At 36.7% G+C, this 23,914-nt stretch overlaps 1 protein-coding gene across 6 annotated transcripts in view; it reads left to right on the top strand.

Annotated features, from left to right (window-relative positions):
* The window catches only part of MCTP1 (multiple C2 and transmembrane domain containing 1), a 495,837-nt gene that overhangs the window by 372,779 nt on the left and 99,144 nt on the right, over window positions 1-23,914 (top strand). For all 6 annotated transcript variants that reach the window (XM_069085117.1, XM_069085113.1, XM_069085116.1 and 3 more), the window contains one exon: window positions 286-405. In XM_069085117.1, the coding sequence (XP_068941218.1) occupies window positions 286-405 (120 nt within the window). The remainder of the gene's footprint in view (window positions 1-285; window positions 406-23,914) is intronic.

The following is a 23,914-nucleotide window of genomic DNA, read 5'->3' as shown; positions in this document are numbered from 1 at the left end:
AAGACAAATTAAAATCACCTCTTTGACAATGTAATGATATCCCTTTTTTTTCCTTTAGAGAAATTAAACCAAGTAAAAACCAATGCAGCCTCCTAACAATGGCTTTCTGGGGTTCTGTTCTGCTTTCAGAAAAATGCTTGAGCCCTCAGGACTTTGTTTTCAAGATAAATCCTCCCATTCTAAAACATTTGAGTTTGTGTTTTTGAAGCAGAGCGTGAATAAGAGAATCCATTTAATGACATTCAGAATTAACTCATCTCTTTTTCTCCCTCCTGTCTCCTCTAGCTCTTCCTCTTTGTGGTTTGGAACTTTGAGCTGTACATGATACCCCTGGTTTTGTTGTTGCTACTGACGTGGAACTACTTCTTGATAAAATCAGGGAAAGATAACCGGCAACGTGACACGGTATGTCTTTACTTCCACCCTTGTGTTCTTGTTCTTCACTGTGATGAGACCAGCAATGAATTTGTTTTTTAAAACAGAATTTCTGTCTGTAAAGATTCAAGTCAGGGCAAACATTTCATCAGTCTTTCCTTCTATCCACAATGAAAAGTTTGCATGTGTTCCATTACTTTCTCAGTTTGGTTGAAACTAAAATGGAAAACACATACTGGAGAATGCATTTGATCCTGTTTTTTATTTGTAAGGAGCTGGTTTTCATTTTAAATGAACACAGGAAGAGGAATATTTCTCTTTCCCTCTTGATATTTCTTATGTCTTACTGAATGCTAACACAAAAGTGCATATAATTCTAGGAGCTGAAGGGACAGTAGGGAGAACATTTAATTTCTCCCAACTGATTCGTGGAAATATAAACTAGATCCATTTTTCTCCCCATAGTTCTTTTTGATTCTGTACTAGTGAAAATGAATCATTGATATTGACTTAGGAGATTCCACAAAGCATCTTGAAAGGTACATTATATTCTCCCAAGTTCTCAGTAGATTAAAAACTAGTTATGCTAATGATTTAAGGATGTAACTTAAAATAATTCAACCCCAGAGAAAGCTGAACCGAATCTCAAATCTCCTCCTCTCTACTTGTCTTTTTAAAAACTGTACTTACCTTTCCTATCTCTGTGCCTTTGTACAGACCATTCCTTAAGTCTGTCACAGTCTCAAGGCTGAAGCATCAACTCCTTCAAGAGGCCTTTCTTGATTCTTCCAGTTGTCATTCTTCCCTCTCCAAAATTATTTTGCCTATATCATGTACATATTTTGTATTTACTTAGATGTGCACCTGCTGTTAACCCACAATAAAAGGCAAATTCCCTAAAGTTAGGTCATTTCATAATTTTGTTTTTGTATCCCTATTGCCTGGCACTAGGCCTTGATAAATGCTCATTTACTTGAACTTACTATTAAGGAGGTTCTAGTCACAAAAGCAAAAGCAAATGGCCTCTCACGCTGTAAATCTTGGACAGTGTTCTTTCTACAGACATTAGCCCTTTGAGGAGAGTGATGAGGATGAAGGAGGGCCTGATTTATGGATACCTTCATGTGGGAGAGGTATTAGACTTATTCTGTCTACTTAGTCCCAGAGAAGATAGCTAGGACTAGTGGGTAGAAATTATTAGCAGATAGATTTCATCTCAATATAAGGAAGAAAGAAAAAAAAACCTCATTGTGACTAAGTTTTACCTCAGACACCTTAACAGAAAGACAAAATGTATAAACAAAGACTGTTTTAATCTGAAGACACTATGTGGTATAATGGGATATTTTAGAATATTTTTATAATAATTATATAATAAAAAATAATAGAATATTTTTCATATTTTAGTATAAACCCCATTTTTTTATATGAAAATTCAGTTAGTTGGCCAAAATCTAGAGAAACCTCATTTAATTTCTCTACCTCTGACACTTAATTGGTGTTTAATTAGGGAACAGTCACTCAAACTCTCTATCTCTTTTGGGACTAAACAGAATAGGTCTGCCTTCTCTCTTCCTATTCACTGACAATTAGATACTACTAGACAAAGTTTCAATCATTGATTCAATACAAATTTGTATTATCTAATTTCAGCTGGGCCATCACTGCTACCTAGTAATCCTTTTGTTATTTATTCTTTAATTGACTATTATACTTTCCACATAAATTGATTTAAACCCTCTCCTCTCTCTTTAGAACTTTCTATGTTTCCTCTCTCCTCCTTCTCAGCTAAAGACCTTGCCTCTTACTTTACTAAGAAAATAAGTATGAGATATGTACAAGTTAAAATGGCATGTTGTTTATGGAGACCAGATTTGAACTCATCCAGTCCGGGCACTCTATCTACAGCACCACCTAGCTATATGTAACATAGGGACCTCAAATTCAACATGTCTAAAACAGAACTCATTATATTTCCTTGAATGCTCAGTCCCTCAAATCTTGCCATTTTATTGATGGCACTACTATCCTTAAGTAACCAAAGTCTGCAACCTTAGAATTAGCATGTTAGGTGCTTGTTAAATTCTTATTGATAGATTGACTTATCATTAGCTCTTCCATCCCCATCAACTCCCATATCTAATCATTTGTTAAGTTTTGTCAATTCTGTCTCTACAACTTCCTTTGCATTTGCCCCCTTCTGACCATCCAAGCAATGTTAAAAATCATTCAGGCACTCATCTCTTTTCTCCTGGACTATTGAGATAGCTTCCTAATTGATCTTTGCATCTTGTCTTTTCCCTTTCCTTCCATTCCTCCAAAAAGCTGCTAAATTACTATTCCTAAAACATTAATCATGTCACTGCATTCTAGTCACTACTGAAAAACTTTAATGGTTCCCTCCTGCTCCCAGGATAAAATGCAAACATCTCATCCTGGCAGTTGAAGATTCTCCCACACACCTCCCATAATCTGGCTCCCACCTTCTTTTCCAGTCTCATTCCATATCACTCCCTTTCATATAATCTCCATTCCAGACAAACTGGACTGCTACCCATTCTCCATAAACAACATATCATTTTGACTCCATATTTTATATGAGTTGTCCTCCATCCTCATAATGTATCCTCCTTCCACATAGAATCCCTTGGTTCCTTTAAGGAGCAATTCATATACCACCATCTACACTAAACCTTTCCTTATTACTACACCACCACTATCACCATGATTAACATTCTCTCTGTCTTATGCAACGGAGAAGGTAGATGGAATGTTATGTACAAGGAAGTGCTGGCCTATTTGATTTGAATGGTAGGAGGGCAAGAAAGGGTGATATAGATTAAGAATAAAAAGGTGAGTGAGTCAGATCACTCAAACCTTTAAATGTCAGGATGAGATATTTTGTATTTCATACAGAAAGCACTTTGCAAATTTTAATGTACTACACAAATGTTAAGCTATTTATTATGATTGTAATTTTTGTTCTTTTGTTAGAGGCAACAGAATGCCAATGCCATTGAAGATTTTTTAGTAAGTAAGGTGACATGATTAGTTCTATGTCACAAAAATATCAGTTTTGTAACATTGTGGAGTGTGAATTGGAGAGGAGAGACATTACAGGGAAATCAGCTAGGAGGATATTAAAGTCATTCAGGTGAGAAATAATGAGTACCTGAACTAGAATAGAAACAAGCAAAGAGAAAAGAAAGATATGAGAGGTATGAGGTATGAGATATGAGAGTTTGAGGTGCCAATGGTACATCCAGGTGGGATATCCAAAATGTAGTTGGTTGTGTGGGAAGGGTGCTCAGGAGAGACATTAGGACTGGATATATAAATTTGGGAGTCTACTGCATGGAGATGATAAGTTGACCCGTGAGAATTAATGAGATAATCAAGAAAAAGTGTTTAGAGAAAGAAGAACAGGGAACTCAGCACAGAGCCTTGGGTGATGTTTATAGTTAATGAGAAGAGGATGAGGATCCAGCAAAGGAAACTGAAAGGATACATATCACAAAAGCTCAGGAGTGGGAGAGAGACTTTCCAAAAAAAAGTAAGTTAGGTGAGATGATCAATTCTATGTTACAAGAATATCAGTTTTGTAACATTGTGAAGTGTGAATTGGAGTGAGGAGAGAGAGTACAGGGAAATCTACTAGGGGGGTGTTAAAAAAAAGCTGCAGAGAAAGCCAATGAATTTAGTAGTTAAATTAGATTGTAAGAATCTAACATTTACATAAATAACATTTACAAAAAACTATCATTCCTCAAGTTTTTCCCTTAAAACAACTCTATGAGGTGAATAGTACAAATATTTTTATTCCCTCTTTACATATGAGACAACCAAGACTCTATGAAAACTTAGGTTAAATGCCCAATGGACTTTTTGCCATAAGTGGCAAAGCAGGGACCTATTCAAGTCTTCTAACATTCTGGTCCCTGTGCTCTTTCCAATATATTACGCTGCTTCTTGGGTAAATATTGGGATTGCAGGAGTCAGTAAATGGTTATGTAATTCAGAAAGTTCCTTAAAGGGAATAGGAGCTATTTTCAATACTTCCCCAATTACTTGGTTCGTTGGTTTCCATTTTGTGGAAAGGAAAGAGGCAACTACATATAGACTCACAGAAGCAAAATGGCAGAGCTTTGAAGGCCTTAGCAATCCTCTAGTACAAATCCCTTCATTTTAAAGGGGTGAAAACATGGGCCCAGAAAGATGAAGTGATTTACCCAAAGTCAAGCCATTTAGTTAATGTCATCAGAACCAGGACAACCCAAATTTTTGGATTCCCAAACCAGCACGTTTTCTCAGTTCCTACAAGATTTGAAGTTATTTACAAATAAGAAAACAATTTTTATTATTTAGTTTGAGCTTTTTTTAATCCCAGAAGAGGTCTTCCTTACAGAAATGAGCAATTGTTTTAAGTGCTTCAAATGAGAAACACTGGAAATACAGGCTTTTTAAGCTAGCCATCTCCTCCAAAAGGCACTCAGCCTTGGCTTCTCTTCTAGAGTAATTCACTGTATATCCTCCATACAGTCTCATAAAATCCTAAGGCTTCCTCCTAAGCCTATTGAAAGGTTCAAATTAATATGAATTATGAGACTGCCACATTGTTTTGTGTAAAATATAGCAACAAAGTAGGATTTCCTAAATCTTTTCCTGCTAACACATTTGTTCTGACAGGCCCCCTCTTTTCCAAAGTGCTATGGACATTATTTTATTCCACTGCACAGCCCTCTGGGTAGGACTCTGCAGTCTAACTCTCATGGAATGCCAACTACACTCCATAACTCCTAGTAATTGCCTCTTACTTGCCCAAAACACACATATCCATTTCTCTGCTTTCCAGACGCACAGCGCTGCAGTCACAAAGTTTCATTCAGCTTCTCAGACACTGGCACAGCTGAGACTTTACGTAACTCTTAAATCCTATTTATCTAATTATATGTTTCCTGGCAAAGCCAATTGTGCCTATAAACTTGCTGCTCACAAAGAAGGCTGTCCCGCACTAATTCCAGGTATCCCTTAAAATACACAAAATTTGGAAGCTAGATTCCTTGTTCTGCAGCATGGTGTTGATTTCCATTTTTCATTCAACACTTATCTGCCATGTTACCCAGTAGGTATAATGTGGTTGTAGGCAGCCATACAATGGAGAAGAGATATTCTGGCATAGCAAATCACAAGCTTATGTTTGACCTCCAGATCCTTAACAGTATCCCCCAAAACACCATCAAGCCCTGTCAGTCACCACACATGTGGAAGATAAAATTTGAGATACAGGAAGCAGTTATTTGATCTAAAGCCAGGGGCCTTAATCTAGAGATGCCTATTAGAGAAATTTCTACTAAAGAAGTTAACATCTTTTTTCGTTTTTCATGAAAAATAAAGTCTTTTATAGCAGTGGCTAAAAATATGATTCTTAGGATACTAAGGTGGTTGGATGAATAATATAAGATTGTTGAGAGGAGGTAGGAGAGGAACAAATCCAAGTGCCCTTTAACTTTATATCTGTGAGAGACAGGAGGGAGAGTAATATTGCCATAATACAAAAAGGAAAGAAGTAGGAGGAAGAAATTTCTGTGAGAGATGAGAAATATAGAGAAGGATAAATGTTCTGCTGTTACCACGTTAGATGTTAGATTATGATATCCAATAGAATGAGTCATTTAGCATTATGATCATTTACAAGATGAGGCTATAGAATCTCCTCTCTGGGAGATCTTTCAAATCAAGGTAGATTAAAGAAATGTACTGCTTTTCCATCATCATTCCTTTCAATAGCAACCTAATTAGAGAAATATCTTATAATGGTTACTGAATACATCTTATCTTGTTGTGCCTACCTGAACTCTCTGGGGACAATATAAGAGAAACATTCATTCCTAAAGACACAAAAGGTTATAGGCAAGACAGATGCATGTTCAAGATTGAGTACTAACAACTTTCTTTTTCTATTTTGAGGTTCTTTTTAAACACTCCTATACCAGAATCCAAAATTTGGTGAATGACAATTACTCCTTGAATATTTCATTAAAATATCAGGAGTGGGATTGGATGATCTTTTGTTTTAGTCTATATTACATAGAAAACTCTTGAGTCAAGAAATGCTTTAGGCATATAGGACTTGGTTTACTGTATAAAGGTATCATATTTCTATAGGTAAGAGTTCTCAGGGGTGGCCAGGTGGCTCAGTAAGTAAGAGCACTGGCTCCAGAGTCAGGATGACCTGGGGATCAAATCCGGGCTAAGACACTTAGCACCCACCCAGAAACACCTGGCTGTGTAACCTTGAGCAAGTTACTTAACCCCAATTGCTTTAAAAAAAAAAGAGTTCTCACCAAAAAACCCATGAAATTTCTTCACCAGCTAGTCCAGTATTTGGTATTTACTCCCTTTCATTCATGAAGATTGGCCATAATGCCTCAGTAAAGAGTTATTAATTTAAAAAGTCACCAATTCAATAGCAGCTAAATCACAGAGTCCTAAAATCCTGTGAGTAGGAGTTCTATTCTATGTGGCTGGCCATCTAGCAGCATGATAGATAATTTGAAGTTCCTGTTAGGATGGTATGCATAGCATCACTTGCTGCTCTTTTGTTCCCCAGTGTCATCTGCTCTGCACCTTTCATTGGTGAAATCTTCGTTGTCTGTCCTGTCCTCTGCTCAGTGGGCTTTTTCTAGGTGTAGCATTGTCAGCGAATAAAGTTTGTTCTAAGCCTTCTAGATGTAAGTCAACAAATTTCCAGGGAACCAAGGAATGTTCTGTATGATAATTATAGCTCTTCCAAGCAATAATGTACCAAATCAGGAACTCCCTCCTCTTCAAGTTTGTCTCCTTGTTTTATAGCTCTCCTGCCTCTGCATACACAAAGGTTCACCCAGGTATTGGGGTCACTCTATCTCCTCTCAGGATAGAACATCTCATTCTCCCCTTTGAAGTGCAACTTGAACCCTGGTCTACAGAAGAGCGAGCAACATTCTCAAAAAGACAAAATGATTGAATAATAACTCCCCACCCTAGTGTTCAGCCTACCTTATGTATTCATAATAGACTTATGAAGATTACCTTTAAAGATTATTCAGGGGCAACCATGTAGCACAGTGAGTAAGAGCACTGGCTCCAGTGTCAGGATGACCTAGGGATCGAATCCGGCTCAGACACTTAGCAACCACCCAGAAACACCTGACCGTGTAACCTTGAGCAAGTTACTTAACCCTGATTGCTTTAAAAAAAAAGATTATTCAATTCAACTCCTTCATTTTACAGATAAGAAAACTAAGAACATGAGACTTGGTCAGAGTTATATAGAAAGACAGTGGCAGAAAAGAGATTCTAAATGCCAAGTTTTCTGAGACCTAATTCAGTGCTCTTTTCCCAGGAGAAAAGAAAATAGACTCCCCAGCATGTGTTAGAGTGTTGTATCTTCAATATGAGAGGTAGCCTGGCTTAGTGACTGGAGGGTCAGCCTCTTAATCAAGAATACTAGGGCTTTAAGTACCACCTCTTACACATACTAGCTATTTGTAACTAGGAACTGGGCAGGTACCTTAAATTCAGTTCTCTAAGATTAAAATGCAAAGCAGTTACTCATCTATACTGGTGTGGGGAGTTTCATCACTGTTAATTATTGCCAATGAAATCAGTTATCCAGATGAAAAAAAAAATTAAATACTTAACATAGTACTTCCAGGTGTCCAAAAGTTATTAAGGCTAATAAGAACCCCAACTGTCCCTTGATTTACCATCATGAGGCACTGGTTAGCAAATATTAACACCCTAATGCTGTTGCTGACAAGTACAGGTCACCACTTCCCAAAGGTAAGTGAAGCTGTGGTCAAAAGTAGCCCTTAATGTATGTCCCAGAGAACTACCTGCAATTCATCCAAGTCAAAAAGGGTAAGGAAGATGGGAGAACTCAAACTCCCTGCTCTAGCTAAGCAGAGCAGAGCTACATATAAAAACCACATTAGTGAAGAAATATTTTTTTCAGATTTCTCTGACTAGTGAAAACTGTTCAAATTCATTGGCAGACACATACATATGCATGCCCACCTACCACACCCACTCCTTGAAAAGTTTGCTCCTCATCTTTCTTTGCTATTATGCTATTCTGGCTATATAATCTTAATTGCCCAATCAATTGAGGTATAAAAGACTGAACTCTAGCATGGATCAATGAAATCATTCACTGACTCACCATCTTACTATGACAGATGATGAATCAAGCTACATCCACCCTTGTTAAAATACCTTAGGAAAAATGTTTGCCTGATACTCAAGAATATTGGAGCCCTTCCCTACCTGCCATCGAACAATGCTAAAAGTTATTCCTTTCTTAGCAAGAAATCTATTCACCACAAGTCAAGCATTCATCTCTAGACTGACAGTGCCCCTAGCATTGGTAAAGGAAGAATCTTGTCCTCATAAACTTGGTTGATTAGCGGTCATTTGAATTGATAATCCAAGTCACTGACCTTGCACCCATAACTGTACCTATGACTGACTTAACCACTATGTGTGCTATGATGGACAAAATCAGTTTCGAGGAACTTCAGCTTTGAATCTTTTTGGTAACAAATGGAAGTGTCTCTCAAGTCCTGATGAGCTTTTCAAAGCTTTGCTGTGACATGTCTCTTGTGTAGCAGTGGTCTCCACTTGCAAAGCACTTGGGAAAATGCTGTGAGTTGATGTTCTTTTTTTGTATGTATCTATCATTACCCACTAGCCAGTCACATCCCACACTCCATCCCTAAGGAGAAGCCTTATGTTATAACATATATGTATAGTCCAAGCAAAACAATCACCATATTGGTCATGCCAGAGGATGTATATAAAATCCTGCATCTCTGATCCATTAACTCTTTGCTTTGTGCTTGTTGATGGTTGTCAAGTTCATAAGAAAAGGGGAAAAAATAATTGCTGCTAGTCCCTCCTGAAATCAATCAGAAATTTTTATTATTTGAAAGTAGCCAGGATCATGAGCTTTCCATGTATGTGGTTCGAGGTCAGAAAATTCCAGACAGAAGTGCTGAGCTCTGCAAATTTATGTAAAAATGAATATTCCTTCTTTACTCACAGAGAAACAATATAGTATGATGAAATGATTAGTGGAATTGAGGATTTTATTTTGGGATCTTGAAGAAGTCCTCTCACTTCTTTAGGGTTCAGTTTTCTCATTTGTCGTTGTTTGTCCTTTGTACCCAAAAGGATCAAAATGACAATTGGCTCTCAAATAAATCAGATTCAAATGAGGCAGAATTCCTTGATGTTGTCAGCAGAGTCCAGTGGCAAGTAAAATATAGATAATGGTACTTGTTCCATTTATATCACAGGGTTGTGGGATTTTATAAACCTTGTGAACTGTAATGCTGCTGTTCAGTTGTGTTCGACTTTTAGTAACCCTGTTTGGGATTTTCTTGGCAGAGATGCTGAAATGGGTTACCATTTCTTTCTCCAACTCATTTTACAGATGAGGAAACTGAGGCAAACAAGATCAAGTGAGTTGCCCAGAGTTATACAGCTAGTAAGTGTCTGAGGCTGAATTTGAACTCAAAAAGAATCTTTCTGACTTCAGGCCCAGCAGTCTATCCCCTACCACCACCTAGCTGCCCTTATAAACTGCTAAATATATACTTGCCAGATACTGTTACTTCCTTCTTCAGATCTGGTTCATAAGCAATCCTCTTTACTTTTCCAAAATACATTTTAAGCAAGAAGCCCCACTCCTTTCCAAAAGGAGCAGATATGCGGGTTTCCAGCATGTGGTCACTAAGCAGTACTCATCACCAGCAGAAGCAAGTGAGGAGCTACATTGTATTTCATTTCTTTCTACCTTCTCTCTAAAAAGCTTTTTATGTAATTCCTGTCCATAGGGAGGATAGGGACCAGGCCAGTCAGCCCAATTATCAAAAAAGGAGGCAATACAATATGGTGGAAAGAGTTTGAGATTTGGAACACAAAGAATCTGTGGGTCCTCAAACTAGTCCTCAAAAATTGATCTGGACTTCCATTGCCCTTATTTTAATAAGGGATTTTTGCAATAAATGTCCTCCAAGGCCCATTCTAACTTTAGTTCCTGGGTAAAAAGAACTGACCATTAATGTGTTTTCACATGTTTCAGTGAAGCTTGTACATATCTCAGTTTGCACCTGGAATCTGAAAGTGCACATCGGTCATTGAGAATCAGCATGATTGTAGGGCATGGGTTCCTAATCATTTGGGGTCATGGACCTCTTTGGCAATCTGGTGAAGACTAAGGACCCCTCAGAATCATGTTTTTAATTCATAAAATACATAGGACTACAAAGGAAATTGCTTGCCCTGAAGCAAAGTTGTAAATTTCTTCCCATCCAAATTTATGGACCGCCTGAAATCTATCCATAGAGCCAGCCTGTTCATGTCCTGCCCCCGACACACCATGGCCATGTGACCCTAAACAACTTATCCTAACCTCCTCAAGCTCTTGATATTTCTGTAAGACGAGAAGTTGTAGAGAAGGCACCAGCCTACATTAGTAGGTAGAGTTTCTTCACCTGGGAGTTCCTTATACTCATGAAGTAACAAATACAGTCTCTATCCCTAGGTTAGCCTTTAATATTCAAAAGCCTAATGAACCCCTTCTTTGCTCTAAATCCTCAACAGAATCTCTGCTAGTAATTTCTTAAAATGAGGTCTTAGCATAATAGAAGAAAAATGATATAGTTATCCCTTCCACATTACAACTTTCCCCATCATAGTTTCAATATATCACAGGTTGGCATAAGACATTAAATGGGATATTGGGGAGTTTTGCAGAAGCCACAGATGATAAAAAATACTTAACCCAAATTTTACAATAAGGTACTGTAAACACCCCCATAAAAGAAAAGGAAAATATTCGGACTTCTCTGGTACAGCGTGAGGGCCAAAACTTTTACATAGATTTTTCCAGATTGAAGGGGCACCATGCCACTAACCACCACAAAGTGGAAGAGATCAGATAACTGTGCGTGAATAGTGTCCCTTTTTAACAGAAAAAAAAAAGCGTAAGGAGTAAAGGTTCTTTTGAAGACTCATATATTAATTCTCTGAGACAATTTACTTTAACCAAGTGATCCCTCAAAAGAGAGATTTTGTACTATGAGGCACAGTTACAAATGCTACTTCTAGCTGACTCATGGCCTCATGACTAGTCCACATTACCAATGTGGGCACAGAGCTTTGTGTAGTGGGTGGTAATGGCAAAAGGTTTTCATAAGATCTTTGTGGAAACGTATTGTCCCTGCTTTGGAAAGGTGACATGAAATTGGAAAGCCTCGATTAAAAGAGCAGAAGTGGAAACCAAATGATAGGACTTTGTCAATCCAGGGAAGTGTCCTAAAATGAGGACTATTATTAGGAATCCAATAACTTCAAGAGTTTTGTAATCAGAATGCATGAAGTATGTGTGTGTGTGTTTTAATAGAAAATAACTATTTCCCAATTTAAAGCACTCTAACCCCCCCTACACATGCACAGCATTTGTTTGTCACCTAGCAAACTAAGCCACATCTGTAACTATCCAGTCCGTTAATTGTTTTCTGTATTCATCCCAAAATAAAGAGGCAGAGATCACCGCTACCCTGTATTAGGCATTTTTCCTTGAACATTGTCAGCCATTCTCAAAGTATGATCCATCGCCCTCTGGGGGACCACCCTTTCAGAGGGTCCACAAGGTCAAAACTATTTTCATATTAACACTAAGATTTTTATCTGCCTATTGAAATATCCCCCTCCTTTTCCAACTACCTGTGTGAGGCTGGACATTCTTCATATACTTCAACTAAAACAACATATATAAAACAACAGATTGAATACAGAAATAGATATGAGAATTCAAGTGTCTTCTATTAAGCCAGTCATTAAAGAGATTTTCGAAAGTATGTAAAAGAATGCCACTCTTCTAATTTTTCCAGAAAAAAATAGTTATTTTTCATTAAAAATATATTGTTAATATGTAATTAATTTGTTATTGTTATTTTAAATCAACTGATAAATATTCTAAAATTATCCATTTTAGTTTCTAATATAGTAAATATTGATAGATTTAGCCCCTCTTTTAAACAAAAAGTTATTTGAGTCCTCAGTGATTTTTAAAGATGTAAAGGGGTCCTGAGACCAAAATGTTTTAGAACTGCTGTTATAAATAAAGCCAAGTTCCCCTGTGCAGTCCTCTTCCATTGCTTCATTAGTCAAGTCATTAGTGGCAGGGAATTTATAAATAATACTGTCATAGACTCTCTAAAGTCTTCAGAAATGGTCTTGCCACCATCCCATGCTTTTTGATCATTTTTTTCCATTCCCAACCAGTTATATTCCTTTGTAGGATATAGGGTCATGAACCTATGCTATAGTCAATCTTGCCTTCTGAAAGAGGCTTTTCCCAGTCTTCTTCCACTCCCAACCCTCACTGAAAATGGAAAATTACCTCCCATTTACACAGTAGATACCTTGTATATACATAACTGTGTTCATGTTGTCTGCCCCCTTAGACTCTCAGCTCCTTGAGATTAAGGACTGTTTTTTGCCTTCTTCCAGCTCCAGTGTTTAGCACAGTGCCTGACACATAGTAGATAAATAAATGTTTGTTGAGTGATTAACTGAATGGAGTTATTTCAATTCAGCTCAATAAACATTTATTAAGCACCTGCTATTTGCCAATAACTGTGCTAAACAATGGATGTGCAAATAAGAAAAAGAAAAAGGCAGTCCCTGCCCTCAAGGAGCTTACAGTTGAATAGGGAAACCTCTACTAGATAGAGATAGGCACATAAATTCTGAAGGCTTGCTTCCCACTTTACTGGGTGAACTTACAAAGGTTTATCTTAAGAAGATCATCATTGTCAGCTGTGTTTGAAAACAAAGGTCAAGGAAAACAACAGTGAAAAACTTCAGAGCCCTGATCTGTGAAATGACCAGTAATTCAATCAACAAGCATTGATTATGTACCTATTATTCACCAAGCACAGTGCTAGTTCTTGGGATACAAATACAAAAGAGACATAATCCCTATCACTCTACTAGAGAGATACACCATGTTCATAGATAACTCTATGACCTTGGGCAAATCATTTAACTTCTCTCTGCTTCAGTTTCCTCATTTCCAAAATGTGATTAAAAATAGCATGGGGGGGGGGGGAATGTGCAGTGGAGGGGCCGGGTGGAGCAGTGAATAGAGCACCAGCCCTGGAGTCAGGAGGACCTGAGTTCAAATTTGGCCTCAGACACTTAACACAAAACTGTGTGACCTTGGGCAAGTCATTTAACCCCAATTGCCCTACCTTCCCCCCTCCAAAAAGCAAAAAAAATAAAAATAAAAATAAAAATAACATCTATCTCACAAAGCAGTTGTGACTATAAAATGAAATACTATTTGCAAAGCACTTTGCAAACTTCAAAGTCCTCTACAAATGTTAGCTATTATTAAATATGTAAATATAGGCCATATTCCTCTCAAAAATACAGTAATGCCCTAGGGTACTGATAATTGGAGCCTTTTGAAAAGGAGGTAGCACTTGAATTGAACCTTCCTTGGGGATTCTTAGAGATGGAGGTAAAGAGGGAGAAGTTCTAGGTATGGGGAATGGTATATGCAAAGAAGAAAAGATGGAATATGTTCAGTCTTATCTGGGGAATGCAAGTAGACCATTTGGGTTGGAAGAGCAAGTGAATGACAAGTGATGGGCAAGCCTAGACAAAATAGGTAGGCATGAAAGATGGGCACAGTTCAGATCAAGAAACAGGGTTGATATGAATGAGTACAAGGAAATGTCAGAATCCTAGGGATTCTGAGCAGGGTAGTAAATTGTCCAATCCCTCCCAGTAGTGATGGTAATGTTGATTGGATTTTACCCCAGAGAAAGGGATGAAAGTTAGAGTGGTGCACACATACCGGCAGAGCAGTTGGCAAGATGCCCAGAGTAGATTGGCACTAGTGTCCTGGTTGTGGAATGAGGCTTGCTCCTTCAGGCATCACCTTTATTTTGCTTATTTTATATGTTTTAAGGGAGAGTCCATTAGACTCTGAGCTCCCTATGAGCAGGGATTACTTTTTTGCTTTTCTTTGTATGTCCAGCACTTACCACAGTCCCTGGCACACATAGTAGTTACTTAATAAATGCTTGTTAATTTGACTTGGCTATAATGGAAGGAGAGAAGTCATTGGGGAATAACAATAATGTAAAAAAAGAAAACATCATTAGTAAGACATTTCAAAAGAATATTGAGGTGAATAATGTTTTCATAGGTTTATATGTGACCATAAGCCTCTCTCTGAATCCCATGGGGGCCCAGAACTAATAAAAAACAAACAAAAAAAAAGTTGGTTTTTTAAGTCAATTCAGAAAACATTAAGTGTGTACTATGTTCAAGGCACTGTTCAAGGTACTGTGTTCAGCACTGTTCAAGTGCTGAGCCTTGAGGATCATTTCCCCTCCACTGCCAAAAAAAATAACAAAGTTATGTGGTCAAGGACCTTAACATCTAATTTGGAATGAAAGAGGAGTCAAGAGTCAGAGGCATGAATGTGTTGGGAGGGGAAATAGTGGAAATTCAAAGAAAAAGTCCTAGAGAAGATCTTCAAGATAACTGAGGGAGGAAAGATCAATTCTTTTAACTGGAAGAGACATTAGGGACTTCTTCCTAGAGGAGGTGGCCTCTTAGTTGAACCTTAAAGAAAAAGGAGATACCTTTGTAGACACAGATGGAAATCCCTTCCAAAATTTAGCAGAGGGCATCAACAAATGAATGGAGATGAGAGAAGGCAAGATGAGAGAAGAGGAAGGTGAATGTCTAGTAGGGCTAGAATGTAGGTGACATAAAATGTGGCATGAGATGGTTTTGGAAAAGTTAGTTGAAGCCAGATCTCAGAGGGTATCAAATGCTAATACCGAGAGTATATTTTATTTGGAAGGCAATGGGAAGTCACTGAAGTGTTTTGTTTTTGTTTTTTAAATTGTCACTTTTGTAGATTTACATGATGCTAACAGTCCTACAGGAAAAGATCTGGTGGTAGTGAAAGGGATACACTGGAGTAGAAATGCAATGAAAGTCACCATTCTAGTTAGATGGTTTTTACATAGTATAAGGGAAAAGAGATGAGAGCTTGAAGTAAAATGGTTGCAATGGAAATGATCGGGAAGAGATAGATTCAGTCAGTAAAGTATATAAAGATTCTCTTGTTAAAGTAGTCTTCTTCCACAGTTTAAAGCTTCTTGGCTTTTGAGTTTTGCAGAAATATGATAAATACATTCTGTCTTGCAGCTCATGCTCACAGCCATAAGTGACTGGAAAGGGAAACCTTTCTAGACATGTTATAATCAAACCTTCATTTTGGGCTTTGTGAGAGCACGAAAAACAGATGCAACAAGAACTTAAGGATAAAATATTCTACTGAAAACCACCATTTTCCAGAACCGATGAGCTTATTCTTACCCTACTTTATTCAAGAACTGGCATATGAGAAATGGAAAGGTAAACTCCCATCACTGTGCCAGACCAGGAGAGAGGGACTAATTTTAATAAATCAGGATGAAACATGAAAATGTCAACTTAATCAAGCATTTAAATTTTATTAATCAAGCCTAATTTTTATGAGTGCAAATAATCACTGAAGCTGGACAAATTTGTTCTAGATTGCATCAGAAACATAATTTTAATATTTAATGGGCTGATGAATTTAAATGGAGAATTATCTTTATGAAACATGTTCTTCATAATTTGCCATTAAATGAGAAATAAAAATATCAACATAAATCTTACATAAAGGTTATTTAACTAAATGTTGGTACTATAAATATTATAAATGCATTATGTCCTAATTTAGCACAGTATACTACATAAAGAAGAAATGGTAAGTTGGCTAGCTGGTCTTTTCCTAGACTGGAGAGAGCTGCTTTCTGTTATGGGGAAACTCAAGACAACTGTTAAGCAGGTTTTGCCTGAAGTTTCATTATAATCATTTACATTCTAGCTTTTATACTGGTATCCAACACAGAAATTCACTCTAGTCTTGGTGGGGCATTGTGGGTCTGAAACCATCAGTATCTCCTTTTGGGGGTTAGGCATTTTTTTTACGGAGAAAATCATAATCTTTTTTCATTTATTATTCCTAGGAATAAGGGTTTAAGGGAAGAACAGAAGTCTTCTGGTTGCATAATTTTTTGACATTCAAAACATACTCCATTTTTAAAGTTAAAATTTTTACAAAATGTTCTCATGATGCCTCAAAATATTCTAGGCAAAGGAAAAAAATCATTGTCAGAAAATTTTCTCACTGCAATTTTTTTTCCCTTCACAAACCACTTAAGGATTGGGCTTTTTTAAAAAGAACTTTTATAGCCCTTAATTCAGCCCAACAAATTGTTGTGGCCCTATAAGTACAACATTAATTTCTCAACAAAGATAGATGGTCTATTGTTTTCAAATCAACTCTTGGAAGGCCCAAACTATACAAAAAGGAGTATGGTGGTTTCAAAAATGCTTTCTCTCCAACATATGAGCAAACTGATACATTTTTTTTCCTGAAAAGAATTTCTTGCTTACAAAGTTTCCAATAGTTAGAAATATTTCTAATCTGATCATAACAAAATATATAAAGAAATACATATACATCAGAAGATGGACACACATTTTAGAGAAGGCTTATGTCCAAGTGCTTATCATGCCTGTCTGAAAGTTTTTTATACAAATAAGGTAGTCACTGGCATAATTTAGAAATTAAGTAGTCTTAAGACTTAGTTTTAAGCCATATAAAATGGGGCCCTTTCTGCCATAAAGTCACAATTGGTGAATGAAATTCTCATCCTTGCTTAAAATGCCTTGCCTTGAGATAGCTGTTTTCAATTTTATTTAAATGAAAAAGATGCTATTAATTTAGTAAAAATATTCTGTCAGCAAAAGTTATTAAACTTGGTTGAATAAAAGAGCTCAATGATTGATATAATCACCTATTAATTCTATTAGAAAACCCTAAGTTTTAATTTTTCTGCTTGACAAAATAATGTAAGAAAACATTACTATTATAAAAGCTTATTTGTAGGTATGGATTGAGTATATATTTTTTTGCTTTTTTTCTACTAAACTAAATTAAAACAAAACAAAACAAACACAATCTCCTAAAGGCAACAGCATCAGAATTTTGCCTGGAAACAAAAAAACAAAACCAAAAAAAAAAAAACCCCCAAAAAAACCAAAACCAAAAAAACAATACAGTATCATGCCTTTAGATGGAGACATAGTTCAAATAAACGCAAGTACCCGTTCACAGAGCTTTGTGTAAATATAAGGACGATTATGTAGGAGCGATGACGATGGAATATGAAAAGAAATACACTTAACCTGCTTATACTTATTATATAATTTTTATTAGTTATTATTTAACCTATCTTTACCTGTTGAGGTGTTTGGTTTTTCTGTATTAAGTTGACACTTAAAAGAAAAAAAAGGTTCTCTTCTGTTGGCCAATAAAGTAAATTTACTGTCCTGGCACCTTTCAGCAAAACATATTATTCTGCATATAAGAATTCTGTTGTTGATGATTCAGAGTAGAGGGCTGCATGTAATCAGTGGCATGCATCAAATGGCATCTGATAGCCACATTAAAGCCACATTTCCTATTAAGAATCAGACTAAATTACAACATGAGCACTTCCCAGAATGAGCCAAGGAAATGCATTCTGCAAGGAGAAATAATTGTATTTGAGTGTCTCTGTAAAAATCAGGAAGTCTTTTAGCAGTAAAGTACTAATGCTTTTCTTTTTTTTTTTCATCTGCCTTCTTTTGTACTGCAATATATTCCGTTTTACTGGCAAGCCTATCACACTAATTATTATTACATCTAGTGGTTCAGTTATCTTGATGACTACTGTAGCTGAAATGCTCCAAGGTCAAATCCTTAATAGTGTGAATCAAACTAAGCGGCCATCATCCATGCAGTTGTTTTTGAGAGATACCAGATGAGAACTTACATTGCAGACCTGTTTATGATTCTTATTTTTATTGTAAATGCGGTATGAATTTTGTGCATGGTTTAATTGAACTATTCATTTCATCCGAGTTCCCCCTCAAAAGTCGGGCAAGGAGCAGGTGTCCTGATGGGGAAATGACCAAATAAACACAGTTATAACAGGCTTATTGACTAGGAAAGTCTTCGGCTTGACCCCAGGTACTTTCAAGTGACCTGAAATAGTCTGAGTGGTTTAATGCATCCTCTCAATCCATACACATTCAATAATTTTATATTACATTTACACACAAGTATAGTAAATCCATTGACACACAAATGCATGTTGTGGTTAAGCTATGTGCAGACAGAGTGAACTAAATGAACTCCAGGCTTATGCTGAAGAATACCATTCTCACAAAATTCCTTCATATATAAACAGTGAGCATATTCATTTAATTTATAACATTCCCAAATTTTACAGCTATATAAATTTGATGGTCTATATTTGCCACATATAAAATCTCTTTCCTGTGAAACAATTTTTCTTTGATTTAAAAAAAAAAGAACATCAGTTAAATACATCTGGAAAAAGTGCTTTCTTCTTTCCTTCAGATGTAGTTTCTTTACATTCTCTCCTAGAATAAAATTATTTGAATCATGTATTTATTCACGAAGAATATAGCAGAATACCCACTTAATACACAGGTTATTTCTGCTGGAAAAAGTCAGACAGACAGACAGATAGCAAGACAGAGACAAAAGAGAAAAAGAAACTCATAGTTTCCACTCCCACAGGCCCCACCCCCTCACTCCACATTCCTTGTTTGTAATGTTGTGGTTGAACTAGAATGAATACCTCTTTTCCTAAGATATCCAAAATGAAATGATCTTAAGAAGCAATTCCTTTTGACACTTTTCACTTAAAGAATGCAAATTTAGGAGAGGACTTTCTCCTGAAGAAAAATCATAACAGAAGGATTTTAAAGATTATTAGTACGTCTTATAACTCCATTTTGTCTTTAAGTTTAAAAAATATTTTTAATACACTTCTAAAGTGATATTAAGGAACTGGTATTGGAGTCTCTTACATTGGTCATGGGGGTTACTTTTATCTACCTTCTTCAGCTTTTTCCTCAGTCTCATCCTCTCTCACAGCTTTCCCTTTCACAAATCTTTTTTTTTTTCCCCTCATGGAATGCTACTAAAGAAATTGTCAAATTTTTTATTTGAGTTGTCAACTTCATTTCTCAGGCTTTCCATTAAAATTAAGGCTTATTCCTTTGAAAAATAGGAAGCGTTGACTAAACTGGAATACCACAAAAATGATTGCTAACAAGGGATGCTCCAGCTCAGGTCACAGGCTATATTTCTGGATGCAAACTGATTTAATTTTAAGGAACCTTTTCATTTGTTGTCAGAAGTTCCGCTAAGCATATATTTTTTTGACAAGCAACTATTTTTATACAGATGTTGAGAACAAAAGAAGAAATATTTTACTTTAATTTTAAATGTTCTCTGCCTACTGTTTGGCCATAATATAGCTGCCATACCACATTTGAGGCCTTCTACGTGTGTTTTTTAAAATGTCATCTGTATTAGTATTACATTCAAGGAATAGTACCAAGAATCAGTTTCTTTCAAGACCTTCTTCCACTGTGTGGCATATAAGTCTGTGACAAGTGACATTACAGAAGGTCATGTCACTTTTAACTGCTTGCATTAGATCTTTCTGATTTCCCTGGTGCCCTTCCTTTGTTTGATTAATGCTACTTGATTTCAAGCAAGGTATCGGGAAGCATAATTTGGAGAGAAAATTCGAGAGAGGTTCTAAGATTTTTCCCCCTGAAAACTTGTCTGTGTGTATATATATGTACACACACACACACACACACACACACCTTATTTAACATAATGTATCATTCCTTTTTTCATTCCATTGTTATTGGGAAACAGCATTCCTCCTTCAAAGAAATGCTACTTTTTTGTAGTATCACTGCTGGCAAAGGTTTGGTCAGTTTTTAATGTATTCCTAAAAACCAAACTAGGTATGTAGTGATTATTTCAGGTTTATTTAAAGAGGAAAAGCTTGGACTATGAGAATGGCAATCCTTGTTTTTCTTAGCAAAGTATTTAACTCAAGTACTCTACTTGTAAATGGCAGATGCTATTTGAATTCTCAGGACAAGGTCACAGTTTTGTACAATCATTAAATGTAGTGGTTATTCTCCAGGGGCTATTCTGTGGTCTGTTTGGAAGAGCTCAGCTTGTCAATTCTATAGTTACCTAGTGTTGACTTAGCCCAGGTTTTGGACTACAAAGGAAGTTAAGGAAAATCCTTAGCCTCTGAGTTACTTTTTTCAAGATACCAGAAAAGCCTAGAGATCCGTTATTAATAACCATGTTTCTATACTGAAGTCTCTAGATTACTGAAATTTTGGGCCAACAGCCCTTGTGCCTTTCAGAAATTTGAATGCTCTGCTCAGGAATGGGGGAAGGACAGGAATTAGCATTGTGGTTAATTGTAAAACTCTAATTGAGTCTTCTTTTCAAGGCACTCCAAACTTTACCTGTGCTAGAGTGACTCCCCAGGAGAAAATTTAGACCTCCACTAGGAATTTGTAAAGCACCTTTGTGCCCCTGGGGCATACAGATCAAATGGGATGGTGATATCCATTGTGAGGCTATTGTGAAGATATCAGCAGGGTGTCATCTGCATTAAAAATCCCTATTTTTAGGGGTTTATAACTTGGCATTAAAAACTCTTTGGAGAGCTGAAACTCCACACAAAGCTAGTCTCCCTAAGACAACACTTTTCTGCCAAATTTAAAAATAAATTGTTGTGTTGGGTGGTTCTGGCTGCCCATTTGTAGAGCAATTGTGCGTATCCAATTACACGTTTGTGCAGTGTGGGAACAGTTTGAGTTCTGCAAATGAAGAGGCCCATTCTCTAGGCCTTCTTTGTGCAATTCTTGCACATCAGGCTCACAGCTGGTTTGCAGAAAGTGTGAGGTAGGCTGCTTGTTGCTTTTACGGACTAATAATGTTTTGGCATTTTGAAAATTAAATTGGCACAAGCAGAGACGACAAACTCTTAGGATAGTGGTTCAGTAATTGTGTTTTAGATTTCCTGACAAACATTTGAAAGCTTCTTGAAGATTTGCCTTACTTTATCTCTACTTTGTAATAGGTTTAAATCTCCCCGGTTGAGTCACTTTGGTCTTGTTAGGTGACTGATGTGAACTTTTCCAGTGGGTTTATTTTTTATTTTATGGCAGGCTAAATAGGTAGGTGTACGTCCATTTAATGTTATACTTTTATTAATAGTTTGTTAATATGGGGCCTTCATTTATCACATCAGTAAATGGCATAGTGTCCATTTTGCTCAGCTTGGTATATCTGATCTCTTGTTTTGATTTTTCTCAGTCAGTATTTTAGATGAGATATTTACTGGTTTTAAGGGAGAAATGAAGGCATTATATCTCCCCAAGATCTGCAGAGGGTATTTTATTTTCCAAGGGAGTGGTGGAAGAGAAGGAACTACACCTTGGAGAATCATAGGAGTGTAATTCATATGTGCTGCTGATATTGGCATAGAGCACTGTACTTTCTTTTCAGACTTTTTCCAGTGGTTTTTACCCTTACTCTAGCCTGGTTTGGGAGGCATCTAGTGTGCCCACCCAGTACAAATGGTTAGTATTATTTTTCACATATATGTTTATATATATTTGCGAATTCAGGAAGATGAAAAGCTATAAAAGGTTATCATAGCTTTGACACATTGTTTTCTTATTAAATTTCTACTAGAAGAAGCTGCACCTGTATATGTGTGTATCTCACAGCAAAGTTATCAAACATGTGGCCTCCAGGCAACATGTGACCCACACCCCTCCCTAGTAGACTTGAACCAAATTAAAATATAATTGGGAAATATTTAACAAAGGAAATAAAATATTAAAAACCATAGATAATATTACATTTTAAAACGAAGTCAATATGCAGTCCACAGGGAGCCTTATGTGTGGGTTAGTAGCCCCGGTTTCTATCTCAGCACCTAGCATAGCACCTTTCACACAGTAAGTGACCCACAAATGCTTTTTGAAAGAAGAGATAGAATTATAGATAATGTAGTTAGATGGAGTGTTCAAAGATGCCTCCTTCTTTATAATCTGTGACTCAGAGTCACTCATCTCTGGGTTTTAGACTATACATATATAGAGAATTTTTCTAAAATATTAATATCTCTACCCTGAAGAGGAAATCTTTGAATATATTTCATGGATAAGTTTCTACAAATGTAACACTCCCAGCTCCTATCTAAGCACTAAAGGTAACAATGGTATAGGGTATAGGACAGTTTTTGTTTCAATGTACAGAAAAAGCAAAAAGCACAAAGAAATGTCAAGTGACAGTAAGCAAATCCAGAAAACATATAAATAGACAATAAACAATCAATACAGTTCTCCTCACTCTCTGAATGGTAGAATTTCCCACTGGATCCATTTCCTTCAGATTCATAGTACTATCTTGTGATTTATACTCCCCTCAGAAGAAAAATGAACATTGGGGTTGCTAGTAAAGCGCCACTCCCTTCCCTAGCATTCCAGGGAACGTTCCTCTTTCCCACTAGGCATTTAATACAGCTTTTGGTATATCTGTAATGACTCTAGAATACTAGTATTCCTTTCTTGTAAATCTCTATCCTCAGACAGAAGTTTGAGCTGCCTTATCTATAAAATGAAGAGGGCTAGGCTAGATGAACTCTCTGCTTCTTGTCCCCTCTAGCTCTTAGATCTCATGAATGTTAAAATGTTCATGTAGCTTGGAAATATGTTCTGCAAAAGAAACCAAACAACTGGTTAAATCTTTTTGCATAAAACTCTCTGACTGAAGATTTGTGTGATGTCATTGCAATTTAATAGCTCACATTGATACTGTGCTTTGACGTTTGTAAAGAGTTTTACATTTTTGTTGTTCATTTGTTTCAGTCGTTTTTGACTCTTCTCGACCCCACTTGGTCTTGGCCATTTCCTCCTCCAATTCATTTTACAGATGAGGAAACTGGGTTAAGTGATTTGCCCAGGGTCATACACCTAGTACATGTTGGAAGCCAGATTTGAACCCAGAAAGATGAGTCTTCCTGACTCCAGACCCTGCACTCTATCTACTGCACCACCTGGCTGCTCAGAGGGTTTTACGTACATTATCTCATTTGATTCTCACAGTAACTCTGTGACAGTAGGTGTTATTTGTACTTTTTATACAGGTGATGAAACAGGCTCAGACAAGTTAACTGCATTGTCTTCCCCAGTCATGGCTAGTAAGAAGATTTAAACTCAAGTCCTCCTTACTCCCAAGTCCCAGGTGGAACTGAGCCTGGAACATAGATAGATAGTCTTGGAAAGAGCCAGGAATGATTTAGAAATGGTAAAAAGAAAGAACTGAAAGAGCTGGGAAAGATGATGCCTGCCTTCCTTTTATGAAGGAACAATTTAAGAAGCATTATAAACTTTGTCTCTGTATGAGGGCTTGGACTAGATCTGCCTTAGTTGTTTTTATAGGATAGCTAGTGTT

The sequence above is a fragment of the Petaurus breviceps genome, unplaced genomic scaffold, assembly GCF_028583685.1.
Source record: "Petaurus breviceps papuanus isolate PSGF00001 unplaced genomic scaffold, PetGlider_PUasm1.0 175, whole genome shotgun sequence".
NCBI classification, from domain to species: domain Eukaryota; kingdom Metazoa; phylum Chordata; class Mammalia; order Diprotodontia; family Petauridae; genus Petaurus; species Petaurus breviceps.
This window is presented reverse-complemented; position numbering and strand designations above follow the sequence as displayed.